Genomic DNA, 17,396 nt, shown 5'->3' with positions numbered 1-17,396 from the left:
AAATCCTACAATTCTTTAGGCTCTGCCACTATTCTGATTAAAGCAACCTTCTGGCAAGGGACAAACCAAGATGGGCTTAATGCTCGTGACTCCTTGATGCGCACTGCGTTGTAGTCCAAGCCACGACATGCTGCTCTGATTGGCCAGCGCTGCTCATGTGTAGTGTCTTAGACTACTGCTGCACTCTGCAAGCTTTATGTACATACCAAGATGGCCACTTAAATGTTTTATCTCCCCCATCAAGGGTAAATACATGAGTCTTTGGGTCATGACAATGCACTAAATTTTCACTTTGGTTTTGAGTAATGAAACAACAAAACCTTTGCTTGTCTCTTTGTTACATTTTATTCCTGTGTACCTGTAACATGCCCATAGTTTATCATCAGCTAAGGAGGGGTCGAAGTAGCATTCTCTTTGCTGGTATTTGGAGGCTTTGGTTCCTGTTTCTAATATCAGGGGGAATAAAGATCTAAGAGTTCAGTTTACCTGTAGCATCACAAGGGAAATGAGGCAGTCAACGCTGGCCAAATCAATCAAGCGAAGTGCTCGCCCTTTCCCCATAGCCATCAATGGGAGGGGGCGGACCGCCACTTAGCTCCACTTCTGCCTTCTCCGATTGCACAGAACGAGGAAGAGAGGTGAGCCTGCGATGGGGAGGGAGAGTGCGCGATGCCCTTGTGAGCTTGGCGCATTTGCGCCGGGCTCACCAGGCCATATGAAGGGGCACACAAATGCTTGATTTGTGCGCCCGTTCATCAAATCTTTTACTAACAATGTAGCGTATGTCGGCCGGCTGTGAAGATGAACGGCCCATATGCTCTCGTGTGAAAGAAGCTTAAGAATAGTATCCACAGAATCCCTGTTAATTTAATTAACAGTCACAAAGAATTCCAAAATTTATTATTGGATTGTTGATAAAAAAATTAATTGTGGACAGTAAAAAACACATTGTTCAAATGGCTCAATAGGTGTACAAAGAAATATTCTAGAAGAGATTGGGTCACATGTAAGTGAAATGTTTTAGGGGACACAAAAAAAAAAGAAAATCGTGATGTAAGCAATGAGCAGGAGGATCCATTAGATCTTGACTGCACTTCCATTCTACAGGGCATCTTGCATGGGTATATTCCAGTACCTGGGCTCATTGTGTGCGAGCTGTGGAATTTGAGCTTTGCCAGACTACAGCTTACAAGGAGATGTTAGAAAAGATGTGATGGTTATGGCAACCAATCATTGTCTCCATTCACAATCACACAGCAGTTTGCAGACCTTTCACTGCTTTGCTGGATAGTGTGAACCCCTGAGTTCTGGGCTTCCTATTTTAAATGGGGGTGTGGGAATAGTATCGGCAATCAGTGGACAGATAATTGAGGCAGAATAACTATCTTCGTAACTGTGATTGATTGCTATGAGTAACAGGTTTTCTAAGGATGCATTCACACAGTGGATTTGCTGCAGTAGTGAAAAAAACCCTCTGCAACATTTGATGCAGATTTCACCCTTTTCACTTTATATTCAGTTAAATGGGTGAAGTTTGCAGCAGAGCCGTGCCAAAATCCATGAGAAAATCTGCATCAAATGGTGTGTGTGTGAAGCCACCCTTGGATAGTTTTCATAAATCTGCCTAAATGACTACAACAGAGGGCACAGATAGCGTAATTTCCATCTAGTCACCACATACATGATGCCCCCAGACGGCAGCAGTCATATTTCCTGAGCACAAGAGAAGTCTTTAGTAGAAATATACACAGCTTTACTCTCTCCAGTTCCTCGCCCCCCCCTCCCCATTGCTGCAGTTGGAATCCAATCTGTAAGTAACCAACAATGTGCTGGGGTGTTATACGCTCGTTCAGGAGCAAAAAGACTGTTAAAATTCATCATGCCGCCTTGTTAAGTCTTCTCCGTAGTTCGTTGCTTGACTGCCCACAAACATGTTCCAATTATCCAGGATTTCCTTCTTTGTCAGCTTATCATCCTGAAGAAGAATAAAGTCTCTGTAAATTATACATACATCTCTATGTACAAAAGCTGCTGTATTCTAACTTTTTGGCCACTAGTGGCAGTAGCCTATAGCATTTTTCTTAAAGGGACACTGCCTAACACTACTACAGGGTGGAGAGGATGGAGTGCACACACAGCATTCTTTGAATCCCTGCATCATCCATCACACCCCGTATTCAGCATTATCTGGAGTGTGCCTTTAAAGGGGCTAGTGTGCAATACAGCAAGTATTAAAGATGTCCCAGAATTGCTGATCATGGGTGCCTAACTCAGAAGAAATTCTCCTGGTGAGTGTCAGCTGAACCAAGATCCTTACAGCTGTTTGTTTTAGGCCCACAAAAGTGAGTGTAAATCTTCACATATACATGACGTGAATACACCATAAAATGCATAGCAAATATTTGTATATGAGAAGTCAAGCCATTGTTGTTTTTTTGGTTTTTTTTGGCCCCTTGTAAAAGGTACAGGCAAATACACAGTCAGTTGGGGACTATTACATCAACCTATAGTTTAGCAATGCACTCCATATTGTTATTCTTAATCCCTTCCTCCCCTATCACCTACATGTGTCTCATTGGAGGGAATATGTATAGAAATGAGCCAGTACCATCCGCAGTAGGAGACGTTGGCAACTAACAGCTGGGAATAAGAATTCTCTCTGACTCCTGCTGTTAACCCTTTACATGCTGCTATCAATGTTGATCATGGCATGTAAGCGATTAACAGAGACAGCGAGCTCCCTATTTAATGTCATAGGCTAGCCAAGCGTGGAGGGCTGATGAATTGCCATGCTAACTGACCACCTGCCAATGTTCTTGATTTCAGCATGACTTGTGATTTTCAAATATAAGAAAAAAAATACACTGCAGCACAGGAGTATTGCACTGTATTATTTAAGTAGGATTTCAAGCTCCCTACAGGGACAAAGAAAAAAGGCTAAATAAATAAACAAAGTTAAATTATCAAAACTAATAAAGATATTAAAAACCCTTTTTACAAAATAAATAAATAAAAATACATGCCAGGTATCTCTGCATATGTAACAACTCGTACAATTATTATGGTGCATTGCAAACATTGGATTACAAAAAAAAAAAAAGTGCCAAAATGCTTATTGTTCATTTTGCCTCCCAAAAATGCAATAAGTGACCCAAAGAGTCATATGCACCCTAAAAATGGCACCAATAAAAACTGCAGCTGGTCACACAAAAAAAATAGACCTTAGGGCTTATTCCGACGCGAGTATATCAGCCGGATTTTCACGCCCGGCCGATATACGCTGTCTCTCTCTCTGCAGGGGGAGGGGGTGGGCCGGGCTGGGAGCAGTGCACTGAGCTCCCGCCCCCTCTCCACTGTTTGCAATAGAAGGGGTGGGACAGGGTGGAGCCAAGTTCCACTCCACCCCTCCCATTGCAAATAGGGGAGAGGGGGTGGGAGCTCAGTGCACTGCTCCCAGCCCGGCCGATATACGCTGTCTCTCTCTCTGCAGGGGGAGGGGGTGGGCCGGGCTGGGAGCAGTGCACTGAGCTCCCGCCCCCTCTCCACTGTTTGCAATAGAAGGGGCGGGACAGGGTGGAGCCAAGTTCCACTCCACCCCTCCCATTGCAAATAGGGGAGAGGGGGTGGGAGCTCAGTGCACTGCTCCCAGCCCGGCCCACCCCCTCCCCCTGCAGAGAGAGAGACAGCATATATCGGCCGGGCGTGAAAACCCCGCCGATATATGCACGTCAGAATAAGCCCTTACACAGCTCTGCTCATAGAAAAATAAAAATGCTACGTCTCTGAATGCAGTGATGGCAAAGATACATTTTTCAAAAGAAAAAGTCTTTATTGTACAAAAGTGGAAAAAATGAATTACATAGAGTTAGTGTGTTTTGGTGTTATAATTACATCGACCTGCAGAAAAAAGTTAACCTATCACGTATACCGCATAGTAAAGTCCAAAATTGATGTCTTCTATCATCCTGTTCGCTCAAAAAAAAGTAAGCGATACCAAAATGGTGCAGATAAAAACTACAGCTCAGCACACAACAAACCAGCCCTGCTATACGGCGGTGTCAATCGGAAAATAAAAATTATAGCTTTTCAAGAGCGGAGATGAAAATCAAAAAAATAGTTGCGTCCTTAAGTACCAAACTAGGCTGCATCCTTAAAGAGTTAAACTTGATGTTTTGTCACAAGGCAGATTTGCCCTATGTACCGACAGCTGTGTAAACCTTTATGGCAGGACAGGTGACCAGCACTGCATGCTCCATAGGAGCAGGAAACACTTTGCACTCAGCAGGACCCAGCGTCAGCCCATTACTGAAGTACACAAAAAGGGAAATGCAATAAACCCCATCACCCTGTGTACACAGAAGTGACAGCAATTAGCGCATCAATTACTGACTTTGTATCAGTGTCACCCCCCTGCTACTTAGCAAAGCTGAGGAACTTGGAACTCTACTGCCAGGTGATGTCTCATGGGGAACATTAGGCTGCAATGATCCAGTGAACCTGCACCAAGCCCAAGTGATATATGGGTGATGCCCCTCTAATGAGCCCATTTGTACTTCATTATATTAACCCCTTAAGGACCAGGTTGTTTTGTACCTTAAGAACCAGACACTTTTTAGGGATTTTACCCATGTGGCGGTTTTACTGCTCCATTTTTTTTCCTTTAGCTACCAAAATAATTTTTGCTGCGTTTTTTTTCCGTGACATATAAGACTATTTTTTTAATATCTTTTTCACTGACTTTTTCCGTTTTTTAGTTTTATTGGGGGTAAAATGCTAAAAAAAGTTTTTTTAAACATTTATAGTTTAAAAAAAAATTATTTTTATATTTACACTAAAATAAAGTATAGGAATGGGTTCCTCTGTTTGTTTCGGACATTTTGATCAATAGTATGTATGGTTTTGGTTTACAGGGCGCATACGGTGACGGTTTTTGTTGGCGTCTGCTTTGTGTTATTCTCTTTCTTATGTATGTATTGTTGTTTTATTGTGTTATTTTATATTACTGATGTATGTAATTGTGTTTTTTACTATCTGTGTCCCCCATGACGTCATGTAAGACCTCTGGGGGACATTCACTTTATTTGACACTTTCCCACTATAGTTGGGGCGTCCATAGGAGCCCTAATTATAGGGGAAAGCAACCCCTCTAGTGACTTTAGTCACCTGCAGAGCTGCCAGGGTCTAAGTCTGACCCTCCAGCTCTGCAGTAGCAGGGAATCCCGGGAGGTCAGATGACCCCCCCCGAGGCTCCCGTACTGAAAGTACATGTTACTCTCAGTTTCCCCATACAGTGCTCATTGAGCACTGGATATCGGGGAAGCAGAAGGCAGGAAGGGTTAAAAACCCCTCCTGCCTTCTGCTCCAGGTTGTCAGCTGTCACTAACAGCTGATAACCCGTTCCTGTCTCTGACTGATTGCAGAGGCAGGAGGCTTAGAGCACCGCTGTATTTTTACTATCGGCGGTCCTCTAAGCCCAGGACCAGCCGCCGTATATATACAGTGGCTGGTCCTAAATGGGTTAAGGGATGGCCATTTATATAATACACAGGTGATCTACAAGCCTCAGCACAGGCTGGTGGTAGCAGTGTCATGCTCAGCCTGCTTACTATGAGGACACCCCAGAATTTCCACATTCACAGGAACTTCTATTAGGCCCGTTCATACGAGCGTATGTGTATTTGCAGAATAAATGATGATATTTTGCGCGTGCATCGGTGTACTTTACTGTACTTTGTTTTCCACGTGCAAATGAACATGCCTTGCATGTGCAAAAAAAAAAATGCACCGACTGAAATAGCTAATTAGTCTAACGAGTTCCAGATGTGTCCTTTTTTCTGCTATCGCCACTCAATTACAGAGGGAAAGACTGAACTACCTGTGGCAAAACATTTTTGTGGTCAGGGACATAGCATAGAGCAGATGAGAGTTATTATACTGAAGGGCAACTTCACAGCATCACAGAAGAATTTGGGAGCACAAATTTATGGCCATGTTTGATTCCCTCAAGAATGGAATGAACCTCAGCCCAGGATTCTTGCATAAGCGGAGAATATGAAAGGTCTGAAAGAGGTCAAGACAGGTGTCCTCTTCCCAATTATAATTTTTTTATTTTTAATTTCTTCAAAAAAAGTTTTCTTTCCTTAAAACCTTATAAAAATTCAGAACTTGACTTCGAATAATATTGCCATCCAATAGGTGTTGCTGCATCTCCTTCCATGTGCAGGTTGAAGGAGAGATAAGACCTCATAAAACTGTCCTGAGCTCAGTGGACTGATTTACGATTTATGCCTCAGCTCTGTTTGTCTGTTGTTTTAGGTTTTGAGTGCAAAACAGTCTCAAATTTCTGTGTGTGAACATTTATGTAGACCAAGAGGAGTGTGTTCTGCTCCCCTCTTCATCAGTATGTTATAATTAAGTGCCATCCGAACGAGTTTCATTCAATAGCCTGATGAAGGGGACGAGATATCCCAGAAAGCTTGCTGTAACATCATGTATTTTTGTTAGCCATTGAAAGATATCATATCTACAAGATTACTTAGTTTCTCTCACTGAGAGCAATCACACATTGCTCTACAGGCTAACACCATAGCAAACCTTTTCTTCGAGTCATTGCCTAGTGTATTTTGTGCATCCTTATTGACTTCTTTGTGGACTTTGGGTGCGCAAATGTGCAGGAAAATAGAGCACGCTGATTTTTTTTTCCATGAACGAGATGTGCAGGTATAATATGCACGTGTGAACGAAGCCAATTAAATCAACAGGTTCTATTCTATGTATTGCCACTGCAAATTATGAATGCACAAATACACCCTTGTGAGGGTGCCTTACAAAGGTTTTTTTTGCGTTGTCATAAGCCCTGTTCCAATATCGGCTGTAATTTTCAGCGCTCCTCTTACCTTGTCTTTGTCAGACTCGTAGATAAGATGTTTGGCCTCCAACTCTGAGTGGTCATAGTCATGTGGATGGATCCAGTGGCTGATCTCAGACCGGTCCAACTTGCCATCCTTATTCAAGTCACGATGTTCTTTGAACTGTTGACGCTCAGTTTTAACCCATTCAGGCTCTGGTTCATCAGTTTCAGGTGTGTACATGTCAGCTAAGAGGTACAAACAATGACTAATTATGTAACAAATATTCCCTTTTAACATAAACACCCTTTTTTCAATTAAGGCCAGCCAGGTGACCATGTATTAACCTCCAGCAGTTTAGGCCGAGTTTGGTTCATTCTGTATGAAAACGACATTACGGTTTAGGACAAACAGACCTTGTTCTACTTGAAACAGCTGTAGCTTTGGTTCCATCACGGCTATTGACTTGCTTTTGGTGTGCTTTTAAAGCCATGATTCTTCCAGAACCGGTGCTAAAAGCCGCATGAAATGGGGTTGGGAATACTGAATTTACAGCTGTCATTTTCAGACAGTATAGAAGATCTAATTTCCCTGTCTTACCCTCACCCAGGGTAGGGGTGACAAGAACTTTTCTTCATGTTTCCCCCCTCCCCTCTTCAATCCGCTGTGAGGGAGCAGTCACCGCTGGGGGTCCGCTGTGAGGGGGCAGTCACCGCTGGAGGTCCGTTGTGTGTGTGTCTGTGTGTGTGTGTGGGGGGGGCAGTCATCGCTGGGGGTCCGCTGTGAGGGGGCAGTCACCGCTGGAGGTCCGCTGTGAGGGGGCAGTCACCGCTGAGGGGCCTCTGTGAGGGGGGCAGTCACCGCTGAGGGGCCTCTGTGAGGGGGGCAGTCACCGCTGGGGGTCCGCTGTGGGGGGGCAGTCACCGCTGGGGGTCCGCTGTGGGGGGGCAGTCACCGCTGGGGGTCCGCTAGTCACCGCTGGGGGTCCGCTGTGGGGGGGCAGTCACCGCTGGGGGCCTCTGTGAGGGGGCAGTCACCGCTGGGGGGCCGCTGTGGGGGGCAGATAATGCTGGGGGCCTCTGTGCGGGGCAGATAATGCTGGGGGCCTCTGTGCGGGGGCAAGTAACGCTGGGGGCCTCTGTGGGGGGCAAGTAACGCTGGCGGCCTCTGTGGGGGGCAAGTAACGCTGGCGGCCTCTGTGGGGTGCTCCCCTGCTGATATTCATTAACCAGCACTACTAACCAGCGCTGATCCCGGCGCACACTGTGTTGTCAGTGTGCAGCCAGGATCCTGCCCCCCCCGTCCCCCGACGTCTCCTACCTGTTGGTTCCGCGGGAGCGTCCGGGGGAGAAGGCGTCCTGCAACACACTGACGTCACAGTGTGCGACGGAGATTATCGCTGCTGGAGGGCGCAGGGTACAGGAGGAGGGGGGCATCCAAGCATCCACAAGGTAAGTACATGGGTCGGGGGAAGGCAGTCACCGCTGGGGGTCCGCTGTGAGGGGGCAGTCACCGCTGGGGGTCCGCTGTGGGGGGGGGGGGGGGGGGGGCAGTCACCGCTGGGGTTCCGCTGTGAGGGGGCAGTCACCGCTGGGGGTCCGCTGTGGGGGGGGGGCAGTCACCGCTGGGGTTCCGCTGTGGGGGGGCAGTCACCGCTGGGGGTCCGCTGTGGGGGGGCAGTCACCGCTGGGGGTCCGCTGTGGGGGGGGGGGGGGCAGTCACCGCTGGGGGCCTCTGTGAGGGGCAGATAATGCTGGGGGCCTCTGTGGGGGGCAGATAATGCTGGGGGCCTCTGTGGGAGGCAAGTAACACTGGGGGCCTCTGTGGGGTGCACTGTCGCTGCTGGGGGCTGCTGTGGGGTGCGCTGTCACTGAGGGGGGCTCGTCATTACTGAGATAAGTGAGGGGGAGGCTGGGAGAGGCGAGAGCCTGTGCTATGGGTGCTTTGGGTTTATTAAATACAGTTATACATTACAATTATACATATTTGTTATTTAAACTATAAATATCGCAAATTTATGGATTTTTTTCTCATAGTGACACACCACCGAGTTATGCTCGGTTTTTTGGCGAATTTTAACACACCGAGCTCAAAATGTTGCCCATCACTGCGCTAGCCCGTCCCGCCTCCTCCCATTGATGGCTTTGGACAAGGGGCAGGGAGCTTAGCTTCACCCACAACCTGCCCCTTGTCCGCAGCCAGCAATGGTAGGGGGCAGAACGAGGCGGTGCTTAGCTCCGCCCCGTCCTGCACCCTCTTATTGCAAAGAACAAGCGGGGAGGAGAGCAGAGGTGAGCCTGCACGGAGGGAGGAGAGCAGAGGGAGGGAGTTTAGCAGCCTCCCACCTCTACCGTATTTTGGCCCAAAAGATAGTTCCAGGACTATCTTTTGGGCCAGACATAAAAACGCCCGGCGCTATATTGGAATATAGGAATATGGTCATGTAGTCGTCTCAGGAATACGGCCATGTGATCTGATGCACTGGAATCCAATGCATCAGATCACAGCATATATCGGCCAGCTGTGAAAACTGACGTCTGATATACGCTCATGGGAAAGAGCCCTTAATCAGATATATGAAGTGGCACTTTACCATTTACAGAAAATATATTGTTTTAATCAGGCTAACGTACCAATATATTCATTGACATCCACTGAGCCATCGCCATTTCTATCCATGTCCTCTATGGTTTCCTGTAAAATCCAATGAGACGAATATTAAAAATACAGGTGAAAAAAACATATCCACACAATTCAACCATTCTCAGACTTGGTTGTTTGGTCCAATTGGCGAAACTGGAAACCAGCGAAAGAAGAAGGTATCGAAAGTAGAGGTACGGCTGTATATCAAAAAGGAAAAATCCTGCAGTTTTCACTCTGGCCACTGAGCTTCATAATAGTCTGACACTTCCTGTTGTGTAGAGAGGACTTCAATAGTTATCTAATAACAGGCAAGATTATAATGAGAAGTAACACCTATATATAGAGAACGCAGGATTCACTGTTCACAATAAGTGATGATCACAGTTCACCTCCTCCCCCTTCCTGCACAAAGACCTCTATACAGGTCACAAAGCATGCCCACAACATTCGCTCATTCTTGCTAAGGTGAGAATTACTAATAGTAGGCTAGTGCATCCTGGAATCCTGTGGGACTAACTGGAATAAACTGTAGATATAGTTAATGCTGAGCAGTTATACTTCAGACATGCATTGATCTGCTCTTAAAAGCAAAACTACATTTTTTTTTAAACAATCACTATTTCAGCAACCTACCGTCACATGAAAAAAAAAAAATGCTCACCGTGACCACCATGTCTTTCATATAGTCAAACTCTTCGGGGTGCAGAAATGCTGTGAACTCATCCCTGGTGGCGATCAGATCACCATCTTTGTCTGCTTGCTTGAATCTTCTCTCATCTCGTTTCATCATCTTCCTGTATCTTTCTTTATCAGGAACATCATAAAATTGGTCTTCTCCTGAGAAACGAAAGACTGCCATTATTTTTGATCAGCTGACTTCACATTAATGCGTCACACCATGACCCTTGCAGCGCCCGTGCCGGTAGATGACCCTTGCAGCGCCCGTGCCGGTAGATGACCCTCGCAGCGCCCGTGCCGGTAGATGACCCTCGCAGCGCCCGTGCCGGTAGATGACCCTCGCAGCGCCCGTGCCCGATATGATGGTATTATTAAATCACCAAGCACAAACAATACACATTATGCTCACTACAGAGCTTGAAGGAGCGGGTATGAATGGAGTTCTCTCCGAATCCCTTTGCATGTCCCGCAGGTTGCGCACTAGTTATACACGGATTTGCAGCAAGCATTTCTTAAAAATATCCATTTGTATTTCCAGAACATCTTTATTCTGAACTCCGCTATTCAGCCCCTACAACATGCATGGTAAGAGAATGAAAGCATAATCCTGCCAGGAGCAAGCATTTCCACCCAAACTGCACCCAAGCCAGCCAAAAAAAGTCAATGTGCACGCCTAAGAGCTAAATATGGATGTACGGTTGTGCAGGTCTTATGGGTTGTAGGTTCTTAGATGGGGCATGTAATATGTGCTTACCCAGTACTGGGATCAAATATCCACATCTTTGCCTGCTTACATGAGAATGTTATCCTAAAATAACTCATAATGGTGGGACACAAAGAAATGGAAGAGAGCAATCTCTGCAGCATATAAAGGAGACCGCCTTTACGCAGGCGAGAAAATTTTGCAAGATTTGTGCTCTGTGATGCAGGAAACAAAATCGCGGCATGTTGCATCTTGTGCGTGCTCTTGCATCACATCACCCATTGCTTTCATTGGGGCCGATGGCGAGGTTTCCCCATTGAAAACATCCATTCCCCGTGGATGTCAAAATCCATCAGAGTTTTGACATCCACAGGAAATTCACATGATGGCGAGCGCCATATCAGGCTGTGACTTACGGCCCAATATTGCTGTCGCCCGTGTGAAATTATCCTTAATGTATACTTGCTATGGTAGGGATATAGTCATACTGATTTATTTGAAGCGGAGGGGCAGGTATAGGCAGCATGTGATAGTCATGCATGTTATCAAAGCTAATAAGCCATTAGCAGAAAAATTTATGCACATCATGCAAATTAGCCTTCTTCTTAGGGCGCATTCACACGAACGTATATCGGCTCGGTTTTCACGCCCAGCCGATATACGGCGTCTCTCTCTGCAGGGGGAGGAGGCTGGAAGAGCCGGGAGCAGTGCTCTAAGCTCCCGCCCCCTCTCCACCCCTCCGCACTATTTGCAATGAGAGGAGGCGGAACGGGGCAGGGCTAACTTTTGGGGATTAGCTCCGCCCCATCTCGCCTCTCTTAATTTAAAATAGTGGAGGGGGGTGGAGAGGAGGCAGAGATGGGGTGGGAGCTCAGAGTACTGCTCCCGGCTCTTCCAGCCTCCTCCCCCTGCAGAGCGAGACGCCATGTATCGTCTAGGCATGAAAACACAGCCGATATACGGTCGTCTGAATGCACCCTATGGGTGTATTCCCATGGCTGCCGTGCAATTAAAATCACATTGGAAAACTGCATGTACTTTTGCTGCAGTTTTCACCAGTAAAAACTGCAACCACATGGAAAACTACAGCACAAACTCCTGCAGGTTTCCCAATGTCGTTTTAACAGCATCTCAACCAAGGCTGGCTAATTTATTACAAGCTAAGAAGGGCTTTTCCACCTAAATCGATTTGGGAAAATCTGATTAATAGTGCAGGCTGGCAAGCGGCATGCCCTGGCATGACTTATACCTTATGGCTTCTGCCAGTCTCTGCTGACAGCTCTGGTGAACTAATTTTGAGTCATGTCTGCCAAGGGTTTTTAAAGCAGGTTGCCAAGCATTAGAGATCCCTAGCAACCAAGCGGTCAGATTATTCACATCTTCAGCTCTCCAGTAGGGGGCGTTCAGAAGACTAAAACCTGGTTTATGCTACCCATAAAACATTTAGGTGAGGAACATCTTTAAGTGGGCAGTTTGACGGAAGCCCTCCATAGTGAAGACAGGCAATGCTCTCACCCCCTTACCTGCAGCATACCCATAAGTAGTGTTCTTGTATTCTTCCCAGGAGATCTTATTGTCTTTGTTGCTATCATAATCTGCCCAGTGTTTGTTCACGTTCTCATAGATGTACCGATTCTGGGTGTGCGTGATCCAATATTTCAGCTCCTCACCAGTAATAAAGCCATCCTTATTCCCGTCAATCTTATCTACTATCTTCCTGCAGATGAAAGAGAGGAAAGAGCAATTAACCAAGACAAGGCTTGTACCTATGAGATGGGAATACATCTGATCGGAGTACTCCTCCCAAGACACAGATCCATCGTGGTTCTTATCGGACATCAGCACCTGCTTATCCACATCTTCTGAGACAAATCGTTTGTGCACAAGGTTGATCCAGGCCAAGAGCTCAGGCGCTGTGACATAGGAGTCATTATTACTGTCAATCTTATCAACTATCTTCCTGCAATGAAGCGAAAACTGCAAACGTTATTACCCGGGCATCATCTCCTGTGCCAGTCAGTAATACTGCAAGCATTAGATGGGCATGTGCCAAGTGGCAGCTAAAAGTGGAACTGTATTTAAGAAACTTTTGACATATCAAAAGTTTTGATCCGTGGGGTCCAAGCGCCAAAACCACCACTGGTCACTAGAATGAAGCACCCAAAGCGCACATCCGAACATGGTCTCTTCTCAGATGTGCACTTCTGTTGCTTCAATCCAGTGATCAGCGGGGGTCTCAGCACCTGGACCCTCACCGATCAAAACTTTGACATGTCAAAAGTTTTTTTTTTTTGAAAATACAGTTCTACTTTAAAGGAGTATTCTATTTTCATACAACCCCAGTTTAATATGGCCTTTTAGGACAAGGTTTGCCAGTACTGAGGTGCTGGACCCAAGCCGCCCAAAGAATAGGAATACTCAATGTAAGCCATGGATATGTATCACATCCTGATCGTGTTAGTTGTAAAAGTTTTGATCAGCGGGAGTCCAACTGCTGAGACCCTGCTGATGGCTAGAACCCTTCAGCCATCTTCAGTGCTTTCCGGCTACTCCCAAACCTACAAAGAGGTCTATAGAAAAGCGCTATAGACCTCTATTAGATGAAAAGCAGCAAAGATGACTGAAGGGGCACTATGCTCAGGCGAGCGCTGCAGCCCCCTTGTTGTAACCAGAGGTCTCAGCAGCGGGGCCCGCACTGATCAAAACTTTTGACATGTTAAAAGTTTCTAAAAAGTGCAGTTACTCTTTAAAGTTCTTACTTTTATCTACCTTCGCTTTGCTGAAAGTGGCTATAAACGTGACAGCGGTCCTCGAAGCCTCATCATAATCCACCACTGATGTCCTTACAAGGACTGACTCTGCACTCAGCAACACAGCCGACAGTGCAAAAGCCAGATTTACCTTTATAGACACTACTGGGTGCAAACTACAGCTGATCTGAAGAGAAGGTCCATCTTAGGTGCCTCTTTAATATATTATGGAACTGTATTGTAAGCAATTTCCTAATATATGCTAATTACATGTATTTCAAGTAATATAGGAGAGCAGCAGCAGGGATTTAAAGGGGCATTCCCATCTTAGACATTTACTGCATATCCACAAGCCATAAATATCTGATATAGGTGGGTCCCACAGCAATCTCTAGAACCAGGGGCCCGTGACCCTGCCCTGACTCAACTGGTCCACATTCAGACATTGAGGTGGATTAGTAATACATTAACAGAACTGTAATGCCAGCGAGATGGGGGGCAGTGGCCTGGATGGGAATACTCCTTTAAGACATTTCATTGATGCTATGGACTGTGGTGTAAGAACATACATAAAATATAATAAATACAAAGTATGGATGTAGCAGAGTTTAACTTGATTTTCAACCCGCTGAGATAGCTTTCTACGCCGCAGTTCCCCATTACAATTGCTTTACAAGGACTTTGTGTTCTGATAACAATAACTTTCGAATGTCATAATGCAACTTCTCATAAAAAGTTATCACAGGCAAGTTAAACTCTGCTACATCTGTAATAATTGCGTAGCAGTGCTGCCTGCACAGATATCTTTTGCATCCCTAAAGGGGCGAGCCCAGTAACATTTGCCATTCCTTCCCATTCTTATCCCTCCTCCTAAGAAAGAAGAAGAAGAAAAAAAAAATCTGGATAGTGCCACGTTAACAGTCTGGAATGTTCCGGCCCCCGCCTCCCTCCAGGCTCTCTGTAGGGTGGGAGATGTGCACACTGTTCCTCCTCCATGAAGGCTGGGATGTGTTGAGGTTACAGCTGCACTCTATGGTGATCCATCCTTCTTCCAGTACCAAGCCGGCATTCAGCACCCCAATATCTTGCAACTTCTGCCCATTTTGGAGGGTCAGAACTAGAGGTTATTTAATTGACCTCTGTGCAGCTTTTTATATGTGAAACCAATAATTCCCAATCATGTGTTCAGAGCAGGACCATGAAGTTAATTGCAGCATCACAGTAGGGTAGAGGAAAAGAGAGAAGATGGAACAATTGCTTTGCAGCGCCACCTATTGGAAGGCAGCATTCCTGCAAGTCAATGTCAACCTAGCAGAGCCCACCGAAAGCAGCAAAACCTATTGTGTAGTAAGGGTCATTGCGGTGCATCACACGGCTAGACCATCCAATCTGCTGTAAAGGGGGCAGCTATAAAGCAGATTTATCAATGGATTTGCAACTGAATTTTGGTGTAAATGCATTGTAAACTATTGTGTTTGGGTAATCTGGAGCATTGCTATTTAACCCTTTGTTAAGAGTACCAGCCACCCCCTACTGATGCACACAGCAGCCACATGCAAATGACATGTCAGCAAGTTATAAGATTGCAGAACCCCCTTAACACAAAGCAGCCATAACCTGGCTCATGACTGATATAGCAACATTGTATATAAATCCGATCCATCCAGTTCAGCCTGTTACCCCCAATGTTAATCCAGAGGAAGGCATGTAGCACAAGTTTTAGTTTTGCAACTGCTGAAGGGACAAGAAGTTTGGGGACGACAGCTGAACAATGCCCTGCAGTGCCCATCTGGGTCTAGCCACGCACCTAAGGGGTTAAAGTAAGGAGAATTGTAACAAGTTCCTATAATGCATGGAGAAAACCATCCCAAATCACAGATTATTAAATATGCAACATGTTTCGGGAGCATTCAGAACCCCCCCCCCCCCACACACACACACATAGGATGACGTTGCTGTTCTCCATGCAGAACTGCAAGAGTCACATAAAGTATGCCAATCACTGTGCAAGTCTATGGTAAATGCTTAGTGATGCCAGGGATGTAATCACGCCCTGTGCCAACCTGCATGATGGGAAAAAGTTTTGGATCCATCCTCCCAGGACGATAAAGGGTTAGAAACAACTTTCTTACCCCAGTCGCTCTTGACTTTCTTCAGGAGTGAGCTGATCAAACGTCTTGGCCTCTTCTTTGCCTAGGAAGGCTTCGTGGTCGTACTGGAAGTCCTTGCTGTCATCATGCTTGTGGTCGCTCAGGTCCTTGCTGTGCTGGACACGGCCTTTTTTCTCCTGAGTGGGTTTGCAGATCACCCATGAGGCGAAGACCCCCAGCAGGAGAAGTACGAGAAAAGTCCGCATTATTCTGCCTGCAGAAACAAAGTTTTAGATAACTAGTTTATCAGCGCCAAGTACTGCGACCTCTGACCTTATTCCAAGTGAACCAGTTCAGTCTAAGGCAGCGGTCTCTATTCAGTGGTTCTCTACGTGTCACACAGGCTGCTGGGAGTTGTAGTTCTGCACCCTCTAGTATAGAATTGCAATCAGCTGAAAAGTCTGATGCAGAGATTTCATCATGCCATGTAATAAATTTTAGGTAATAAACCCCCTTATCCCCATACTCAGCTACTCAGAACTTTACCTTGCTGATGCTCTCTCCTCCAGCCACTGTGGTAGCAGACTATGTGAATCTGCTGCACGGCCCCTTTAAAAGACTCGCATAGAGTAGGCGTGGAAAGGGCGGGCCTTTGCTAATTAGAACAGTAGAACGCCTACGAAGGCGTGGTCAGAGAAGGTTCTGGACGCATACATTGTATTTCAGCAGGAGTTCAGTAGCGCTGAGCGATTCCAGCGACCTCATTGGTTGTTGGGTACACCCCCCCCTTTGGAGATGTGCACGCTACTGAACTCCTGCTGAAATACAATATATGCGTTCTGAACCGAGCGCACGTTTCTCATTGGCTGGTGCTCGCCACGTTGTCAGGACCACGTGTTTGCGTGGCTCTGAGGTGGGTGTAGACGTGCAGCACTGGGGCGGAGCGTCTCTCTCCCGTGCGTTGCCAAGCAATGGCAGGCGTGTAGTACGGGTGCCGGGTTGAGACAAAAAGCAGAGAAGTGCGATTTTTTTCAGATCATGAATGTAGACTGTATGAAATGAGGTAAAAAGCCGGCTAAGTAGTAACACTACATAGTGGCGCACAACCACATGAAAACACAGTATGGTGGCTTTCACACAACCGAGAAAAGCGCGTGAGATTTTTGCGTTGCCAGAATCACGAATCTCTTTTGAATGGAGTCATACATATGAGCGCCTCCACGACTCGCTCTGTCTGTGTGTGTTCATCGCAACGCATCGCCCATTGTTTTCAATGGGACAGGGAACCACATCGCACGGCGTACCATGCAAGGTTTTCCATGGGAACCACTTGCAGATCCTCCAATGCGTCTGAAAGCCGCGCCGGGGGAGGACTGCGTTACTGAAGTGATGCATCCGCAGGTTAATCGCACATTGGCGAGCGTGATATCCTGCCTAAGGCTGGCTTCACACGACCGGATTCAGCGCGGAGGATCCGCAGCAAACCGCACGCATTACATGGCATGTACTTTCTGTTTTTCGCTCACACTCGCGTGTACAAATTGCGTGTTCCGTGAACATTTTGCTGCGGACTCTGCACGGACGGCTTCTAGTGAAATCGCATCTATTAATATTGCATTAGGCCGCGGGTACCCGCATTATCACCCAGCGATGGCACGGGAGATACAAATATTTTAAAAAAATA

At 46.3% G+C, this 17,396-nt stretch overlaps 1 protein-coding gene across 2 annotated transcripts; it reads right to left on the bottom strand.

The window, feature by feature from the left end:
• Window positions 1-883: 883 nt before the first annotated feature.
• RCN3 (reticulocalbin 3) lies at window positions 884-16,371 on the bottom strand. Of its 2 annotated transcripts, none has more exons than XM_066607191.1 (7): window positions 16,259-16,371; window positions 15,755-15,986; window positions 12,639-12,832; window positions 10,153-10,328; window positions 9,482-9,542; window positions 6,897-7,096; window positions 884-1,975 (listed from the first exon to the last, which is right to left on the bottom strand). In XM_066607191.1, exons 2-7 carry the CDS (start codon window positions 15,976-15,978, stop codon window positions 1,868-1,870), a joined length of 963 nt encoding a protein of 320 aa, XP_066463288.1. In that variant the 5' UTR covers window positions 15,979-15,986; window positions 16,259-16,371; the 3' UTR covers window positions 884-1,867. The 2 variants fall into 2 exon arrangements, with proteins under 2 accessions (XP_066463288.1, XP_066463287.1); XM_066607190.1 differs by lacking the exon at window positions 12,639-12,832 and adding an exon at window positions 12,396-12,589 and having other exon boundaries at window positions 16,259-16,370.
• Between the last annotated feature and the right edge of the window lie 1,025 nt (window positions 16,372-17,396).

This window comes from Eleutherodactylus coqui, chromosome 6 (assembly GCF_035609145.1).
Source record: "Eleutherodactylus coqui strain aEleCoq1 chromosome 6, aEleCoq1.hap1, whole genome shotgun sequence".
NCBI lineage: Eukaryota > Metazoa > Chordata > Amphibia > Anura > Eleutherodactylidae > Eleutherodactylus > Eleutherodactylus coqui.
The sequence above is the reverse complement of the archived record's forward strand: the minus strand, read 5'-3'. Positions and strand labels throughout refer to the sequence as shown.

Excerpts from the sequence above, each read along its gene's own strand:
- RCN3 (XM_066607191.1), bottom strand. The coding sequence starts at position 15,978 with ATGCGGACTTTTCTCGTACTTCTCCTGCTGGGGGTCTTCGCCTCATGG. Across the intron at positions 12,833-15,754 it reads GAAAGTCAAGAGCGACTGGG|GAAGATAGTTGATAAGATTG; the intron begins GTAAGAAAGTTG and ends GCTTCATTGCAG. Across the intron at positions 10,329-12,638 it reads GATGTATTCCCATCTCATAG|GAGAAGACCAATTTTATGAT; the intron begins GTACAAGCCTTG and ends TTCGTTTCTCAG.